The sequence below is a fragment of the Ailuropoda melanoleuca genome, chromosome X (genome assembly GCF_002007445.2).
Source record: "Ailuropoda melanoleuca isolate Jingjing chromosome X, ASM200744v2, whole genome shotgun sequence".
Taxonomy (NCBI): Eukaryota; Metazoa; Chordata; class Mammalia; order Carnivora; family Ursidae; genus Ailuropoda; species Ailuropoda melanoleuca.
The window spans coordinates 73,442,998-73,462,297 of NC_048238.1; the positions used below are offsets into that span (position 1 = coordinate 73,442,998).

Below are 19,300 nucleotides of genomic sequence, written 5' to 3' on the forward strand. Positions count from 1 at the left end.
CTCTGTTTCTGTTGGTGCTGCTCAACCCTGCAGCATCCCGGGCTGTGCGCCCCACACCCGGCGTCCCAGCCCTCACTTCCAGGGCCGGCACGTCTCTGTCCTTTGTGTTTCCAACCCCGCCCGCCGCCAGCCGCCCCGCGCGGGCTCCCGGAGCTCCCCGTCTCAGTCTGGTGTCTCACGGGTGCTGACCGCGAGTCCGCCTGCTCCCCCGTGCAGGTGGCCCTCCAGCCGCCAGCCGCCCCGCGGACGCTCCCGGAGCTCCCGGTCTCAGCCTCGATCCAGTGAGCACACCGGAGCTCCGGAGCTCCGTGAGATGCTTGGTGGTGCACGCTCCCGGCTCACGGACTCAGTCTGCCGTTTCCAGAGTGCGGGTCCGCGGTCCGCCCGCTCCCCGGTGCAGGTGGCCCGCCAGCCGCCCTGCGCGCGCGCTCCTGGAGCTCGCGTTCTAAGTCTGTTGTCTCGCGGGTGCCGTCCGCGAGTCCGCCTGCTCCCCCGTGCAGGTGGCCCGCCAACCGCCAGCCGTCCCGCGTGCGCTCCCGGAGCTCCCTTCTCAGCCTGCTGTCTCAAGCGTGCGGGTCCGCGGTCTGTCCGCTCCCCCGTGCAGGTGGCTACCGCTTCCCGGCGCCCAAACACGGCGGCTCCCTCCCTCTTCCGTTTATCTTCCGATATCTGTGTGCGGTTTCATGGCTCCCCGCTTCGTACCTCGATACTCAGCGCTGGAGATGTTCATTTGTAGAGATCCAGATGTATCTTCCTGCGTCTCAGGCTGATTCCGTGGATGTTCGGGCTGGTCTGGTACCTATCCAGCTCAACTCAGGGGACCAGCTGAAAAAGGGTTCCCCTACTCCTCCGCCATCTTAACCTCCTCCCTCAGGTGCTAGCTTCTTGGTGAGGCAGGGAGTGCTCTTTGTTGTCCTGTCCAGCCTCAACCTTAGGGAGGCCCTGTGTAACTGGACCTTGAGGCTTGTGCTGGCTGTCTCAGCATTCTTTCCTCTCAGCATGGTAGCTAACCTCTGATTTGTACTTGGAGTTGGTCTTTGGTGAAAGATATATTCTTACCCCTTCCTCAACAGTAGCTGACCACTGCTTTTATTGATGTAGGACCCTGGGCCTAAGGGTTTCCTACCCCACCTCAAGGGCAGAGGCTTTTTACTTCTACTCCACACCCCACCCCACCCACCTTCAGCAGCAAAGGATCTCTCTGCTTTTGTCCTGGGGATGGTAAAGTTTCCTGTCTCCCCCTCCCTGGGCACATGGGTTTTTGCTTCTATACTCCTCCAGAAGCAGTGGATTTTTATGTGTACCCAGGAGGGGAAGGTTTGTTTCTTCTCTTCTAGTGACTTAAGGCTTTTGCTTCTCACAATAGAAGGGTTTAGATAAATGTGTAGAGCTTTGTGTCTCTCCGCCAGCAAAAGCTTATTGCCTTCTGCGTACCTCAACCAGTGACATGGGCTCTTTTTGATCTCCTGCTTTGTCCCTAGTCATGTGTGTGTGCTTTTGGTTAAGGACTGTGAAGAAGAACTTGGCAGTGAGTGAGTGTATAAGTGTCTGGGATGTCAGATATTCCAAACTACACTAGCCCATTAAGAATGTAAAAATTCATTAAAATTTGAGCTGATTTCTTTTTACCTGTTTGCATGGCAGCCACCTCTGTCCCATGTTTTGCCAAAAGTGAAACAGTGAATGTGTCCCTCTTTAATAGGGCTGGTCACCCTTTGTAAGTCAGTTTATCAGAGTTCTCTGATGGGCTCAAGGAATGTTACAGTTTTGTAGATTATCTAGATTTTTATCATTGTTTACTTATGGGTGACATTCTCTTACGGTTTTTCATATCCTAAGTGGAAGTAGAACTGGTACTTTCTAATAATGTTATGTATGGGTTATTTTTGTTTTCTTTGTTATTAAATATGCTTTAGGAAGAAGCAGATGGTTTCTAAAGCATATTTATAAAGAGTGGATTTTTATACAATGGTTATGAAATGTTTCCACTGAAATTTTATTTTTTTTAATTACTATCAAGTAAAATCATATATTATAGTATCATATATAATACGTGACCTTCTTTTTGTATACACTTCTTTGGACTTTACACAAGTATAGATTCATATAATCACTACCACAGTCAGAATATAGAAGAGTTCCATCACCCCACAACTTTCTGTGCTATCCTTGTATATAGTCACACCTTCCCGCTACCTGTAATTCCTGGCAGTCAATGATCATGTTGCCGTCACCATACTTTTCTCTTTTCGAAAATGTCATATAAATGGAATCATACAGTATTGTGGCAGACACAACCTAGGTGGCCTACCTCCTCCTGCAATTCTCCCCCCTTAAGAAGTGTGGGTATTAACTTGTGACTTGTTTCTAATCAACAGAATTCAGCAAATGTGATGGTATGTCACTCACTCCCATAATTAGGTTATATAAGACAATTTTATGTTAAATTAGATGCAGAACCAGGTACAGAATTTTAAGTTCCAGTGACTCCCAAAACATAACTATTTCAAATTCATTAATTAACTCATCTAGTCATCCAGGCATATTTACAGAGCATTTTCCATTTGCAGTGGGGTAGGTACAGTGTATCTTAGTGATTAAGAGCATGAACTCTGGAGTCAAAGTACCTAGATTAAAATTCTGTGCACCTCATGATCTCTAGATATCCTGATAAACATTCATTAACCTCTAAAGCCTTGTTTAGGAAGTGGAAATGCTCATAATACCCACCTAACAAGAGTTTGTGAGGCTCAAGGGAGACGATGTATACAGAGCCCTTGGCAGAGCATGTGGCACGTGGTTAGAAACACTTTTGGCTTCTCCAGTCTTTGTCATTATTATGAATAATACTACTGTTGTTATGCGGAATGAATTGGCTATGGAACTGTCCTCTATGAAATAACTGATTATTAAATGAGGTTATATGTCAAGTGCTGGGAACAGGTTTAGATACTATTAGATCTATAATTATTATGTCTTCATTATAATAATAGTAGTAGTAATAACCTTTATTATTATTGGTTGTCATTCTTCTCCCCTTCTTTCACAGAACAGTGAAATATAAAATATTATCCAAGGAATTAATTTTTTCCTTTGCATTTTGTTTTGAAAATAGTAAGGTGTAGTGTAGCATTTCCTGATTTAAGTGCAATATTGAAAATAGACAAATAAAAGAAATTATGGTTTTGATGTAATGACCGTACTTTATTTGCATTTGTTTTTTCCAAACGTGAAATGAGAAGACAAAATAAGAAATATTCCATTATGAAACATATAATTGAATACGTCTATTTATTTAAATAAAGACATATTTATATTGGCCTGATAATCCTCTTTAAATTATATAGTAATACTTTGAAAGCTTTGAAAAGATTAATTCTGTAATATGAATGATATTGCTTTTGTTAATGATTGCAAGATCAACTATTTTGTTCCACAACCTGAAACAGGGACTGGAAACCACAATGACTTAAATAAGATAAAGTTTATTGTGGCACTAAGTTAAAGTGTTTGGAATGAGCTGGCCCCATTATTCAGGGGTTCAGGATCTTCCATCCCTAGTGAGTTGCATCCTTTTTCTAAGTCACTTGATCCAGAATGACTATCTGAATTCTATCATGGTCAAATTCTAAGGGGGAAGCAAGAGAAAGAGGAAAAGTGAAAAAAGCCCTAGTTGACTTTTTACCCCATTTAAAGGTACCTTCTCTGGAATCTTTACAAGTATTTCTGCTTACATTCTTTGGCAAGAAATTCCATCATATGACCAGTGGCTTACATAATAAGGAAGTCTGGGAAAAGTAATATTTTAAGAGTTTACACTGCACCCTGAATGCAACTGGGGTTCTCCTAACGAGGGAGAATGCAAACAGTACACTTAGGGTGAGCAACTAGAAATTTCTGTCCCAGACATTATAACTATGATACATGGTTGTTTAAAAAAAAACATTAAACAAATAAGGGAAATCTATACAAGGTTGAAAACTTCCTGTGGCAGAGAGAATGCTATGGGGTTCACCAAACCCTATTTCATTTTCCTCCTGGGTCACAGAGAGATCGCTTTCCCTGGCCTCTATGGCAGTTTTATCTAGTTGACTGTGACCAGCAGTGATGTTTGCCAGTCCTGCCCCTAAAACCTGTTACAGGATTCTCCAGCCTCCCTTTTCCTAAGATTGCTAGCCAGGTGCAAAAAATGCAGTGGAGGACTTCAAGGCTAAAGAAGATGGTACAGTCATAGATGGAAGAAGTTTAAATCTCTTAATGACTGCTAGGAAGAGCCATCCCTCCCCATTCTAGCCACTTGATGACCTACATTGTACTTTGACATCAGGAAAATAAACTTCTGTGGCTAAGCCTCTGAGATTTAGGGGTTGTTTATAGTACAGAACATTACATACTCTAATTATTAGAGCCCTCAATAATATACCAGTCTAGAGATGATCTTCATTAATTTATTGGTACTTGCTGTTCCAATATTAAAGCTTATATAAAGGTGGATTTTTATAATATATATGCTGTATGTTACATGATACAGAGACCAAATAAAACACTTTATCCTTAAATATCTTCATTCCCAAAATTATCACTAATGATATAGAAAATTGGCTTTCTAAGTTAAATCAGAAATCCAAATTTAAATTCAACACAAGAGACTTTTAATGAAAAAAATTTACAAAATACATTTCAGACATACAAATAAACAGAGACATGTAAATTTTTAAAAATTAATTATCCCCACATTGAATTGCCTGAATGAAAAATACCAACAAAATATAAGAAGAAGGAATTTCCAATTATTGATGAGGGTATGTAAAATGGCTACTTTCCTGCCAAACCAGGGATTTTTCTGCCTTTAGTCAAAAATATCCATGTTTGTGAAGAATTCTCTGAAACTTTCCTAAAGCATTTAGAAGAACTGAATAAAAGGAAAGATTTACCACGTCCTAGAAACAGAAAAAAAATTATAAAAAAGCCATTCTCTCTAAAATAATGTGCAGTTTGAGTGCATTCCCAATCAAGATCTTAATGAGCTATCTAAATGGAGGTTTATCAGCTGGCCTGTAAAATTTACCTGCAAAAGTAAGGTGCTAGAGAAGGCAAGGAAAAAAGAATATGTTGGAATATTTTAAACTAGATTTTTGTTTTTTAATAAAGTGGTTTGCTAACCTCTTTTTATCAAAAAATCACACACCCTCAGACTTGAATGGAAATTAAACAGACACTTGTTGCCATTTCACTTTAAACTTTTTTGGGAAAATAAACCATTTCTATCCTTTCATACTTAAGAAGTTTAATTTGGCAATTCTCCCTTCTCTAATTCAGGGAGACGCCTTCTGTCATCCCCATCACAGGGAGGGGGCGGAGCATTCTCTGAGAATCTTGGAAGTGAGCTGTGCCTGGCCAGTCTTGGGGGAGGAGCTGCATTTCACCAGTCTGCAGCTGACAAGAAGCTTCAAGGTAATGGCTGTGTGAAGGCTAGTTATTTTCCAGGGACTTCTCAGGGTGCTAGAGTAAAGATGAGGAAAATAGGGAGGGTGGTCTTAGAGTGGTGGGAAGGGTGTGTGCTTTTGAGAGAACTGCTGATGTTTTGAAGGAATTGATCCTTTGGAAATTTTTTATCTCCCAATGCTTTATAAGTACACAGTAAGAGAAGGGGTGATCAGATTACAGCCTCTATATTAAGGCTTTTCTGTGCAGCATTGCCGTTCATGCTAACTTATTGACTTGGCATCCCATGTTTATACTGTCAGACATTCTGTTACTCTTTGACTTTTTAAGCATTTATTAATTTACACACAAAAAATGGTAGATAAAAATATTTGACAGCTTGGGGGAAAATACTGTAAATCGATTGCCATACAGAAAGGTTACGTATGTGTCATCTGCACATGAGTATGGAAAGGGGAACATGTATGTAGTTGTGTGAAGCCATTTGTACACACCCACGCACGTATATATGTGTGGCTAGAAGAAAATTTGGGAGAAAATAAACTGCTGTGTTAACATTTCTGGGTGGTCAGGTTATTATTTGAATGTTATTTTCCAGTCTGTTTCAGCATCTTTAGAGTAGATTTCCCCATGATTATTTTTATAAACATGAAAGAAAAATAAAGCAGAAACAACATACCCATTTTGTTTCAAACACATAAGAATTCATAGACACATGCAGGCATGCAAACATACCTTGTTTTTTGCCGATAGTGGAAATTTTCCTAGACCTGATCAAACATGTAACCTGGCTGCTGTGTCGGCTACAGTCCTGCATGTGTCCTCCTTGCAACTCATTCTTCCAGACCACAGGTATGGCTGTGGTCAGCAGGGCTGTGGTCTGACAGTGAGATAGAGTGGTTTGTTTCTATAAGCACTTCTTAAAATGATTATCCAGCTTGGTGCAATCATACAATAGAATAGTGTGTATCTGGAGAATAGAAACATGAACTTCTGCAGCTAGTGATTTGAAATGTCTGAGAAATAGGATGAAGTGAGCAAAGCAATTTATGGCATAGCATTTATCATATGATCTCTCTTAAAATAAAATATGTATGTTAGTGACACATATGTATGCTACTATTGGACTTGCAACAAGTCTGGAAAAACATGTCTGCCACAGTATAAATGGGATTATTTGTGTGGTTGGAGAGACAGGCTCTCTATTTAAAATACTGTTACTATATATTTATTCATTTATTTGGTTTATATCATCAGGGAAAATATTGACATAAAATGTTGCAAATGTGGGGAAAACCTCATTTAAAGTAATTCATAAAAAATCATGTGGAAAATACTTTTTTGTGTGGAATGATGTTCAAACTCTTCTCTTAATTGAGATCTGACATTGGTTTGAAGTAATATGCATTAATTTATATATGTAAAAAATTCTGGAAAGATAGAAAATATTCCTAGTGAATATTTGTATAGAGCTGTACTTTATTTTGCATATATCTTTTTGTATCTTTTCAATTTTTAATAAGCTTCTGGATGTTTTTATAACCAGAAATATTGTAGTTGAAGACATTATAACCCTATTATAATCTTACACAACAAAACCCTTGAGCCTAGAACAAAAAATTATAGAAGCCTGGGACAGCTCCTAGCTGGCTAAATGTAGTTCCCACCCTTCTCTCTTGAGAAGGATCTGATAGTGATTGAGGCCAAATCTGTTACTTCTTGGGGAGGCTGCAGTTCTGGTTTTGGTCACAAGATGGCACTTGCCAGGTTTCCTGAATTTCTCCAGACAACCATTTTTATGAAGTAGGCAAAGCAATGAAACATATTTTGTATTTGTGAACTATGAGACAGCATATCAAGTGTAATTAAAATTCTGTTGTAAAAAATTATATATTTAAAGAAGGAAAAATCCACATAATGATCGATGTAAGGATTCAAACAGAGGTCTACAGTCTGGCTCATAGTAGACATAGGGTAATTGTTACTTCCTTTCCATCTTGTCTCCACCTCACAGTTTTCCTGAAAGCAATTATTTCAACATGAACTAAATAGCATAACAGTATTACAGAGAGAGAATTTAAAATAAGAAGAGCAAGAAGGAAAAGAAATATATCTAAATCGCAGATGAGATTTTATCTTAGTGTAGAGTCCCGCTGCCCTAGGTATAACATTAGGGGCACCAAAGTCCCACAGTATCTAATACTGACACACCACCTCTGTCAGTATGTACACAAATTTATTCCTTAATATTCATGTGCAATAATAAGGGCATGTTCTTGAATTTGAGATATTATAAAACCATTTCTCTACTTCTCGTCCCCCGCCTTACATTATATTGCATTTTTTCTCCTCACCAAACATTGTTCTTTCTTTTACCCCTTCTCTGTTTGCAACTGCTCACTTCTGCTTTGACAAAACAATTTTTGCTGATACTTTTCTTCTTTTCCTTTTCCCTGTTCTAGTTTCCTCCATATTGTCCCATTCAAACCACGTGTTCACGCATCCTTGGGAAATTTAGCTGGAGAAGAGCAGGCCACACAAGCTGTATACCCTTTGTAGTTCTAAGACAAAAGAGGCTTTGATCAGAGTAGTAGAACTGTAGAAACTTCCTTAGCAGTGTCAAGAATAGCCAGACACCTCAAGTTCTGATAGTAACCTCTTGGCACACATATCTAAATCATAATGGATGCTGAATATGTCCTGTGCAATTGGAAAGACCGGTTATGGCCAGCAAAAGTTTTGTCTAGATCTGAGATGTCATCAGACAGTAAGAGAAAAAAGACATTTTCCCTAGAAGTTCAAATACTCTCACTGGATGAAAAAATTAACGTGGAAAGCACAGAAACAAAGATTCTAAATAAATCTCAAATTGAAGCCATTGCCTCCTCACTAGCAGCACAGTCAGAAGTCAGTGATCCACCTAGAAGGGAAACAGCCTATGAAAGGTCACTAAAAGTGGCACTGGATATTCTGAATGAAAGAACAAATTTGAGTCAAGCAAGCAGTTCAGATGAAGAAGGAACCACTACTCTGTCTCAAGATGATCCACAAAAGCTTTCTGATTCACGCCCTCGTAAAAAGTATCGGAAACATGAAGGAGATGAAGGAGACTTATCAAAGTGTCTTGAGGAAAGTGAAAATGCAACATCCCTGTTAGTAGCTAATTTAGAGAATAATGATTCCCTGTGTGATGATAAATCACAGGTGCGTGCAACCATTGATAGTCTCACAAGTGAAATGGAAACAAAGTCATCAGAAAACTCCGGCTGGTATGAAACTTTTCCTTCACTTTCAGAAGATGAGGATGAAAAGGAAAGCAAGAAAAAGATTGATATCTCGGCAGTTATGCCTCTGTATTCCACAATCAAAGAAGAAGATGTATGCGTTAAAGATGAAAAGTTCACTCCAACTTGGCCATCAGACACCTTCATTGTGCCCAAAGTTGAGAAAGAGGAGGCAAAAGATATTTGCCCAGAGACTCTGGCTGTTTCCTCTGAATGCCCTACTTTCTCAGAGAATATTGAAGACCCTGGAGAGGGTCCCTCAAATCCGTGCTCAAGTACCAGCCAGAATCAACCTGTGGAATCAGAAGCAGGTGCTGCAGCATCCCCCAGGCGTTGTTCATGGGAATGTCAGGTTTCACATAGTGCCTCTAACCGTGTCCTGGATTATTCACTCCTTCTTATGAATAATGAAACAAATCTTCAGAGACTGGATTTTGAAGAACTTGGGGAAGAACTTCAAGCTTCTGATAAGTCAGCACAGCTAAATCCTATTGATACTTCCATATTAGATGACAACGAGGAAGATGAAGAACTTCCACGCTTTGTTTTTAATTATGAGCCTCGTTCATTTGAAACAGGAATGATAGTCTGGTTTAAATATCAAAAATATCCATTTTGGCCAGCAGTGGTGAAAAGCATCAGGCGAAAAGAGAGAAAGGCAAGTGTGATTTTTGTTGAGGTAAGCATGAATCCTGAAAAGAGAGGCATTAGGGTGCCTTTTAGAAGATTAAAGAAATTTGATTGTAAAGAGAAACAAGCACTAGTGGAGAAAGCCAGGGAGGAATACAGTGAAAGTATTGACTGGTGCATCTCACTGATTTGTGACTACAGAGTTAGACTAGGTTGTGGTTCTTTTGCAGGCTCTTTCCTTGAGTATTATGCTGCTGATATTAGTTATCCACTTAGGAAAGTAATCAAACAGGACACCTTTAGGAACTTATTTCCAAAGCTGCATAATGAGAATTCTGGGGAACAGATGGCTGTGACTTCCCAGACCAAGAAAATGTCCTTCCAGAAAATTCTTCCTGACCGAATGAAGGCTGCTCGGGACCGAGCCAACAAGAACCTAGTGGACTTCATTGTGAATGCAAAGGGGACAGAGAACCATCTTCTAGCCATTTTAAAAGGCACGAAAGGGTCCAGGTGGCTGAAGTCGTTTTTGAATGCAAATAGGTTCTCTCCCTGTATTGAAACATACTTTGAGGATGAAGATCAGTTGGATGAGGTGGTGAAATATTTACAAGAAGTCTACAAACAAATAGATGAAAAGATGCTGACTCTGATAAGAGATGATAAAATTAAATTTATCCTGGAAGTTCTTCTGCCAGAAGCAATCATTTGCTCAATTTCTGCTGTTGATGGATTAGATTACAAGGCAGCTGAAGCAAAGTATCTAAAGGGACCATCCCTAGGATATAGGGAAAGAGAATTATTTGATGCAAAAATCTTATTTGAAAAGAGACGGAAACCATTAACAAATGAAGCTCAATAAATCTCTTGAGAGTCCAAACCGTAACAGGAAACTTTCATAGATATTAGCTTCAAAAAGTCACTGAACAATTCTAACATATATTTTCCAGAAACGGGAGAGTTTGAGTACTGTGTTCACTTTTTTTTTGCCATCTCTAAGATTTGCAAATATTACTACATTTTTGTTTCCTTTTCTTACGTTTCTTCAGAGTCAGTTTTATTAACATATATCAGCAGTTTTCCTTTACTGTACATTTTTAGAATGCATAATTCCTAAATTATTTTTAAAGGAAAGTACTGTTTTGTTTTTTGACATTTTTTTGTGTCTCTGCTGTATAGTTAAATACAGTGTGCACAATCATTTTAATATTAAAATTGCACTGGTGTTAGATATTAAGGGAGAGAATGAAAAAAAGTCAAAAGAACATCACATATATTTTTTGCTTAATTTTTATAAAGTATTAGGTTTTGTCTTAAGATAGTTGAATTATTTTTCCTGCCATGCCTATTTATTTTTGGAAAAAAATAACTCTGAGACATGGAACCAAAGATAGAGAGATGCTTTGCTATATATTATAACTAATTGCAACTGCTTTTGCAAGAAAACAGTCTGGAATTCAAAAATAAAGTAAATAGATTTCCTGCATGCAATCTATATGTGTGTGAATAACATCTCAGCATGCAGAAAATAATTTTGGCAGCCTTGAACAGGATTGTTCATTTTATGTTTCCCTGAAATTCCATTTTTGAGGGTGTCTGTTATTCAATAGCTGAAGGGTTTCTTAAAACAGGCTTTTGGCTGTCTTCATTACTAACAGTGACTATATCTTAATATAGCCTTCTGACCACATGTGGAAGGCACCTAGAGTCATTGTATTCACAGTCTGGCTACTCTAGATTAGTGAGTCTAAGCTAATTGCTTAAGAGCCCATCTAGTTTGATATAAACTATAGAAAATGCAAGCACTTTGTTCTGAGTCTTGTATCTCTGAATACATACAAACCAAGCAATCTTTATCATCTTTTTCGTGAAATAGTTCAAATTGGTTCCAATAATATAAATGCCAACTGGTAAATCATTCTCAGCTACTAGAAAGAGTAGACGGAGCAGAATCTGTGAATTTGGAAATGAGTCACAGAAAAGGCCTCCATTTGGCCAAAGTTGACAATTATCTGAATATGTTTTAAAATAAACAACTAAAAGTTAATGTTTGAAGCCAATGATTTTTATTTTATTTTAACTTGAAACAAGACTTCAGTGAGAATAAATGTTAGGAGAGCTACTTTATTTTAAAACCTTGACATAAAAATAAATGCTAAAGGCTTAACATGAACCTGTCTGCATTTTTACTGAGTGAGACAAGTGTCACTCTTGGGTTTTTGTTATGTGTACACATGGCCACATGTTTATGTAAAATTTGCAAATGTTTGATGTTTTGATTGCAATAAAGCTATTATATCTTTCACTTTTGAATGGTCACTTTGTCATACTTCAGATTGTGCAGCCCCATAAATGGTGTTTCTGTGAAAAAAAATACATATATACACACATATATATATTATAATTTGTTTGAAATTTTTGCCTGTTGTAGTTGCCATAAGTTTAACACTTGTTATATGTTATCATTTTAAATAAATACTCATTATTGTGATTGATTTTGTATTATTTTAAAAGAAAGCCTTCTAAATTGTATAAGCTTCAGATTCCACAGAACCTTATTTGGACCCTGCCTGACAAAGACCAAGTCTCCTTGGGCGTACAGCCTATACCAACCCACATAGCTTCCTCATGATCCTGAGACGTATTTGACAACAGACATCACCACACTCTATGTGGATCTTATACCCTGGGAAAACACTATTTACTCTATAAAATTGTGTTCCTTTGATTCCAATCTTGCCCACCTTCGGTTTTCTCAGTGGAGCCAACCCTATCACTTGGTTCTAATATTTTCTTTACTACCTCATTCATTCATACAACTGTGAGTCAGGAGAACAAAGAATGTGTGGTTTAAAGCCCAGCTCTAAGCATTTAAGGTGACCCAAATGACAGGGTCAGATTTAAGATGCATTACATCATAATAGAAATATTTATTAATCTTGTGGACTACTCATATTTGAAAACCAGAGCCCCAGGCTTCCCCATATTTGTGAGTTCCTGGATATATGGTTTGGGGTAAAGGGAGGGTATGTGATTCCTCCTGGGATTTCATGTTATGGCATTTATTGAAGTGCGAGAGATGTATTTCAGATGTGCACCTATATTCTCTTTGGGTTTTTTAAAAAGATTTTATTTATTTGAGACAGCAAGGGAGAGCACAAATGGGGAGGAGAGGAAAAAGCAGGCTCCCCACTGAGCAGGGAGCCTCACATGGGGCTTGATCCCAGGACCCTGAGATCATGACCAGAGCTAAAGGCAGCTGCTTAACCAACTGAGCCACCCAGGCACCCCAAATATTCTCTTTAAAGAGTTGGCATTTGGGGTGTGGGAGTAGCTGAGTTTGGCTTCCAACTCTGTGGATTCTGAAATATCTTTCAGCCTGAGTGGTTGCAGAGGCAGGCTCTAAGACTGCCCTAATCTGAATCTCTAACCTAGGTTGGTTTGTCTGGTGGGAAGGCCCAACCTGTCATCTATGGTAACCCATTAGGTTACAGAGACCTTCATCTCTTTCAGTCATAAGGCAGACTGCTGAATATAAGGCACAGATTCTAACTGTAAGTTTAGAAGAGCTGCATGGAAACTTCATTCACATTTACAGGTCTCTATATCAACGTATGTGTTCTAATAAAGAGTAGAACTCTGAGAACTGGAATGGTGATAAGTGTGAGAATCTCTAATATCTACAATCCCCTGAAGCTTCAGCTGAAAAAAGCAGCCCCCTAACCCTTGCTATTGGTGAGCAGCCTCCCTGTTCATAAAGACAAGGCAATAACCTCATCTAAGGGACCTACCTCAAAAGACATTGCTTATCTTACCCAACATCCATATTTTTCATTGCTTCCAACCAGAAGGGTAGTGTCTGTGTAGGTGGAAAATCCAGAATGAACTACACAGACTGGCTAATGTGTAATAACATGAACTAGAATAATATATGTTGGAATTGACTTTGAGGATGACAAATTAGCAAGGAAAGAGGCAGAGTGTAAGTGAATATAGGAAAGTACTTACTGACTTGGGAACACAAACCTGTAACTCAGAATTCAATGACACGGAGCTGCCTTAATATGCTACTCAGGTGACATCTTTAAGCATGGACAACAGCCTATAGTAAATGAGATAGTAATACTGGAACTTCCTTGACAGATGCTGAAGAATTGAAAAGATCAAAGGGAGTGAAGGTATTAGAAATGATTTATAGTGTGAGATAAGAGGACCTATCTCTAACCTCTTTTCCCTGGAAAGGCAGAGAAGAGACTACTATAATGACTCTGTTGGTGAAGGGAAACACATTTTTTTAATTTTATTTTTTAGATAAAGCATGAGTTGGGGGAGAGGTAAAGGGAGGAGGGAATCTCAAGCAGACTGCATGCTCAGCATGGAGCCCAACATGGGGCTCAATCTCGCAACCCTGAGATCATGACCCGAGCTGAAACCAAGAGTCAGATGCTTAACTGAGTCACCCAGGGACTCCGGGGAAACACATTTTTTTCAGAAGCTCAGTGTTGGCTCTCCTCTGCAAACCATGATAAGAAGTAAACTATGTTGCAATAAAGATGATAAGATTCCAGAATGACAAGGCCCAGGTAGTGGCACAAAACTTTAGGGGCAAGTTGGCCATCATTATCATAATGGAAAACAAAGTCAGAGTGGAGTGAGGCTGATTTTGACAGACAGAAATCTGTGGCAATGCCTTACAGAGAGTATTCCAAGGCTAAATGTATGGAGAGCTGACTGGGGTATTATGTCCTTTGTACAAAAACAAAAACACGAGACATGGCAAGTCAAAGTCTGATGTCAGCAGCTGTGGTGGAATATCATGGTCTGCCACCAAGTTTTCAGATCTACAGTTCAAGCTGTCCCACTACTGAGGCCATATGACTTAGCATATCTGATAGTGCTTACAGTATCTATGGCAGATCTAGTCATTCTAAGCCATAATATGGGAGTTGCAACACAGAATCCTGAGGTTCTCAACAAAAGGCATACATCCTATATGAGTAAACTACTTGCTATTTAAAAAACAGGTCCTTGAATGCTATTGAAAGCTTAGTAGCTATAGAGTGCCTAACCAAGAGACAATAAATGACATATACAACAGTTGCCCACCACAAACTGTATGTTATAAGATTCACCAAGTGATAAAGTTTGGCAGATTTAAGAGCAGTCCACCCTATGATGGAAATGTTACATTCAGGATCCAGCCTGAGAAGGCACAAATAAATCAGCAGATTTCACAAACCAATATGCCATTGACCATTGTTGTAATGATGTCCCTCATGAGTTACAGGGTGATCTATGACCAGCCAATGGGAAGAGAAAATTATCAAGCATAGTGTACAGATGTGTCAGCACATTAAATATTGATGGTAGCTGTAAATGAACTGCCACCATACTTCAGCATCATTTGGAATAACCCCAAAGAATAATGTTGAAGAGAAAACCTCCCAGGTGGCAGAGCTGTGAGCATTACACGAGATCCTACACTTTGAATGGAATAATATATGTTGAATGGAAGGAGTAGTAGCTTGAGGTGATGTCCTGAACTGTGAAGAATGATTTGGTATGTCAAGGTCTTGGAAGGAGAAGTGTTGGTAATTGAAGATAAGAAAGTTTAGATAAGAGGCATGTAGATGGACTATGGGAATGGAAACAGCATATGCATCTCTGTGTCTTACATTAATGGCCATCAAAGGAATTGGCTGTAGAGAAAACACTTAATCAAGTGGTTCTGGTGGCTCATGCTGTGGATGTGAAACAGCTTCTTTCCTCAATCATCTTAGTTTTGGCACAAGGTATGATGAATTGTCATGGTGGCAGGGATGGAGACTGAGGTTAAGCTCAATAGCACTGGATCTCTCTCACCAAGGGTGATTAAGCTACTGCCACTGCTGAAGGTATAATACCCCAAGAGCAACATCTGATTCTGGGCCCTGAATTGTGCACCTTCCTTCAAGGATATCATTCAGTCAGCTACCTCATTCCATGTTGAATGTGCTGCATTCATTCTATCTTAGAATAAGTAGTGGCAGTCATTCGTTGCCACAAAAATGCATACCAACTTTGGACCCATAGGATCACCTCCACTTGCCTGTAGTGGTGTGAAATTTCATAACACATCTTTGTTTGACTTTTCCACCTCCTTTGTTTCACCACTCATTTTTCTCACTCTGACTCACTAGAACCATTTGCCAAATGAACTATTCATGCAGAAACTGTTATGGGAACTCAGACTAAGATAACCAGCAATAATTATGTATATAATTTATAAAATATAAGTAGGTGCTGCTATGTCAAAATGTGTTAAAGATTTTAAACTTATTCATAAATGAAAGCTACTGAAAGTAAGTGTTCCAAGGGAGCCTGAGAAAATGGCAGAGTAAGAGGACCCTAAGCCCACCTCATTCCATCGATACAACTAGTTAACACTCACATCAGTATAAATAACCCAGAAAATTACCTGAAGACTGGCAGAACAAACTCCACAACTAAAGGTAGAGAAGAAGCCACACCAAAGAGAATAAGAAGGGTAGAGACTCAAGCAGAACAAAACAGACCATAGCCATCTGTGATGGGAGGGATCCACAAGCATGGAGAAGGGGAGAAAGATTGTGAAATCATTCTTTTTGATGCNAAATGTTGAGAATTCGTTCTTTCTGATAGCTGAGTAATATTCCATTGTATATATGGACCACAGCTTCTTAATCCAGTCATCTGTTGAAGGGCATCTCGGCTCCTTCCATGATTTGGCTATTGTGGACAATGCAGCTATGAACATTGGGGTGCATATGGCCCTTCTCTTTACTACGTCTGTATCTTTGGGGTAAACACCCAGTAGTGCAATGGCTGGGTCATAGGGTAGTTCAATTTTTAACTTTTTAAGGGACCTCCACACTGTTTTCCAGAGTGGCTGTACCAACTTGCATTCCCACCAACAATGTAGGAGGGATCCCCTTTCTCCACATCCTCTCCAACAATTGTTGTTTCTTGCCTTGTCTATCTTTGCCATTCTAACTGGCGTAAGGTGGTGTCTCAAGGTGGTTTTGATTTGAATTTCCCTGATGGCTAATGATTTTGAACATTTTTTCATATGTCTGTGAGCCATTTGTATGTCTTCATTGGAAAAGTGTCTGTTCATATCTTCTGCCCATTTTATGATTTGTTTATTTGTTTCTCGTGTATTGAGTTTGAGAAGTTCTTTGTAGATCTTGGATACCAGTCCTTTATCTGTGGTGTCCTTTGCAAATATATTCTCCCATTCCGTGGGCTGTCTCTTAGTTTTTTTGACTGTTTCCTTGGCTGTGCAGAAGCTTTTTATCTTGATGAAGTCCCACAAGTTCATTTCATCTTTTGTTTCTCTTGCCTTTGGAGATGTGTCATGAAAAATGTTCCTGTGGCANATGTCGTAGAGGTTGCTGCCTATGCTCTCCTCTAGGATTTTGATGGCTTCCTGTCTCACATCGAGGTCTTTCCATTTGAAGTTTATCTTTGTGTATGGCGTGAGAGAGTGGTCAAGTTTCATTCTTTTGCATGTAGCTGTCCAATTTTCCCAGCACCACTTATTGAAGAGACTGTCTATTTTCCACTGGATGTTTTTTCCTGCTTTGTCAAAGATTAGTTGCCCAAAGAGCCTAGGGTCCATTTCTGGGCTCTCTATTCCGTTCCATTGGTCTATGTGTCTGTTTTTGTGCCAGTACCATGCTGTCTTTGTGATCACAGCTTTGTAGTACAGCTCGAAATCCGGCATTGTGATGCCCCCAGCTTTGTTTTTCCTTTTCAACAGTTCCTTGGAGATTCNTTCAGCAGATCCTTGGCGATTCGGGGCTTTTTTGTTCCACACAAATTTTAGGGCTGTTTGTTCCAGTTCTTTGAAAAATGTCATTGTTATTTTGATCGGGATGACATTGAAAGTGTAGATCAAAAAGAACAATTTCACAACATTTGCAGCAACATGGACGGGACTGGAGGAGATAATGCTAAGCGAAATAAGTCAAGCAGAGAAAGACAATTATCTGGTTTCACTCATTTATGGAACATAAGAAGTAGGAAAATTGGTAGGAGAAGAAAGGGAAGAAGGAACAGGGGGTAAAAAGAAGGGGGGAATGAACCATGAGAGACTATGGACTCTGGGGAACAAACTGAGGGCTTTAGAGGGGAAGGGGGTGGGGGATCGGGAAAGGCCAGTGATGGGTATTAAGGAGGGCACGTATTGCATGGTGTACTAGGGTGTTATACGCAAGTAATGAATCATGGAACTTTACATCAAAAACTTGGAATGTACTGTATGGTGACTAACATAACATAATAAAAAATTATTATTAAAAAAAGAAAGAAAGAAACTGTCACACCAGGGGGCACACACAGGGAAGACAAATGTCCATAACATTTGGCTTGAAAGGGAAAGGGGCCAAATTTTCATGAGTTCTTAAAACCAGCAGGACTTAAAACCTGGAATTTTAAAAATCAGCAGACTTGGTTCTGGGAGAGTCTAGAGGACTAGAGGAAGCTGAGACCCCAACCTTAAAGAGACAGTAGGACAAATAGCCCACAGAGATACAGCCTAGAAACAGCAGTTTGAAAAACACCTGGGACATACAGGAGGAAGAGTAGTTTACTCATTCCAGAGCATATCTGAGAGGGGCAAGGATCACAGGAAGGCCTCTGCAGGAAAAAAGTACCTGGCAGACACCATCTCCCACTCCTGCCTCCCAGCATAAACACATGACCACCTGTGGGAACCAACACAGTACTGAAATTCTCTACTGAACTTGCCAAAAATATGTCCCACCTTTCCCCCTTGGCTTCCACTAATCTGCCCTTCTTAGTCCTGCTCACTTCAGTCCCCCCACTGTGGGTCCCCTCCTCCAAAAGACCAGTACAAACCTTGCCAACACTGTGTCTCCTGACCCATGCATTTTTGCAGGGCCTTGGTCCTGGTGGCAGCAGTGGGAACAGCAGAAGCCAGTCCTGCAGAAGACCAATGGGCACTTTGTTGAAATTGTGTGCCCCAAGCACATGGACTGTGCAGGACTGCCCAGGCCAACCCTGGTCCTGGGAGCCACAATGGTAGATATCATTTTGTAAGCAGGCCAGCAGGCACCATGCTAAAACCATGTGTCACATTCTGGCCCAGTCCTAGCAGCAGCAGCACATATCCTCCAATACACCCTCAGGTGCAGCCCAGCCAAAGCTGTACCATAAGACTGGCAGTGTGTAACCATCTCCAGCAGGGGCCAGCACTACTCCAAAGTGACTCTTGCCCAGGGAAGAAGGAAAGATAACTACAAACGTCACAGTGGTGCCCCAGTAGTGGGAAGGAGGTAGACAGCTGGTCTGAATGCAGGTCCCACCCACAATGAAAACTTCTCAGGGAATGACACAGGGAAAGTGCCCTGGAGTTCGGTACTATTGCGTCTCTGGCAAAAGCCTAGTCTGACTCAACTCAAACCCAAGATGGCTCCAGACTGGTCCACTAACATGACAAGGACCAAATACTGCCCACACAGGCAAAGAGAGCCACTACAACTGACTAGACTGAAGGAAAAAGCAGCCAAGATACAACAGTAGGGTACACGCAACACACATAGAAGACACTCGTGTGGTGCCAAGTTCTAGTGAATAGGGGACACTGCATTGCAGGGCACTGTAAGACCTCATCTTTGTAAGGCAATTACTTTCAAGAGCAAGATACATAGCTGAATTTCCTAACACAGAGAAACAGACAAATAGATTTAAACAAAAGTGACAGAAGAATATGTCCCAAATGAAAGAAAAAGACAAAAGCACAGAAAGAGACGTACATGAAATGGAGATAAGTATTATGCCTAACAGCGAATTTAAAGTACTGATCATAAAGTCACTCACTAGACTTGAGTGGAAGACATCAATGAGACCCTTATCAAAGTAACAGAAAACATAAACAAGAAATAGAGATGAACATAATA

At 40.0% G+C, this 19,300-nt stretch overlaps 1 protein-coding gene across 15 annotated transcripts in view; it reads left to right on the top strand.

Annotated features, from left to right (window-relative positions):
- PWWP3B (PWWP domain containing 3B) overlaps positions 1-19,300 on the top strand; it is a 62,396-nt gene that overhangs the window by 20,596 nt on the left and 22,500 nt on the right. For 14 of the 15 annotated variants that reach the window (XM_034649514.1, XM_034649510.1, XM_034649518.1 and 11 more), the window contains 2 exons: positions 5,320-5,454; positions 7,908-11,664. In XM_034649514.1, coding sequence (XP_034505405.1) covers positions 8,128-10,221 — 2,094 coding nt within the window. In that variant the 5' untranslated portion in view covers positions 5,320-5,454; positions 7,908-8,127 and the 3' untranslated portion in view covers positions 10,222-11,664. Of the gene's footprint in view, positions 1-5,319; positions 5,455-7,907; positions 11,665-19,300 lie in introns of those variants that run through there. The other variant, XR_004622408.1, reaches the window with a different exon arrangement.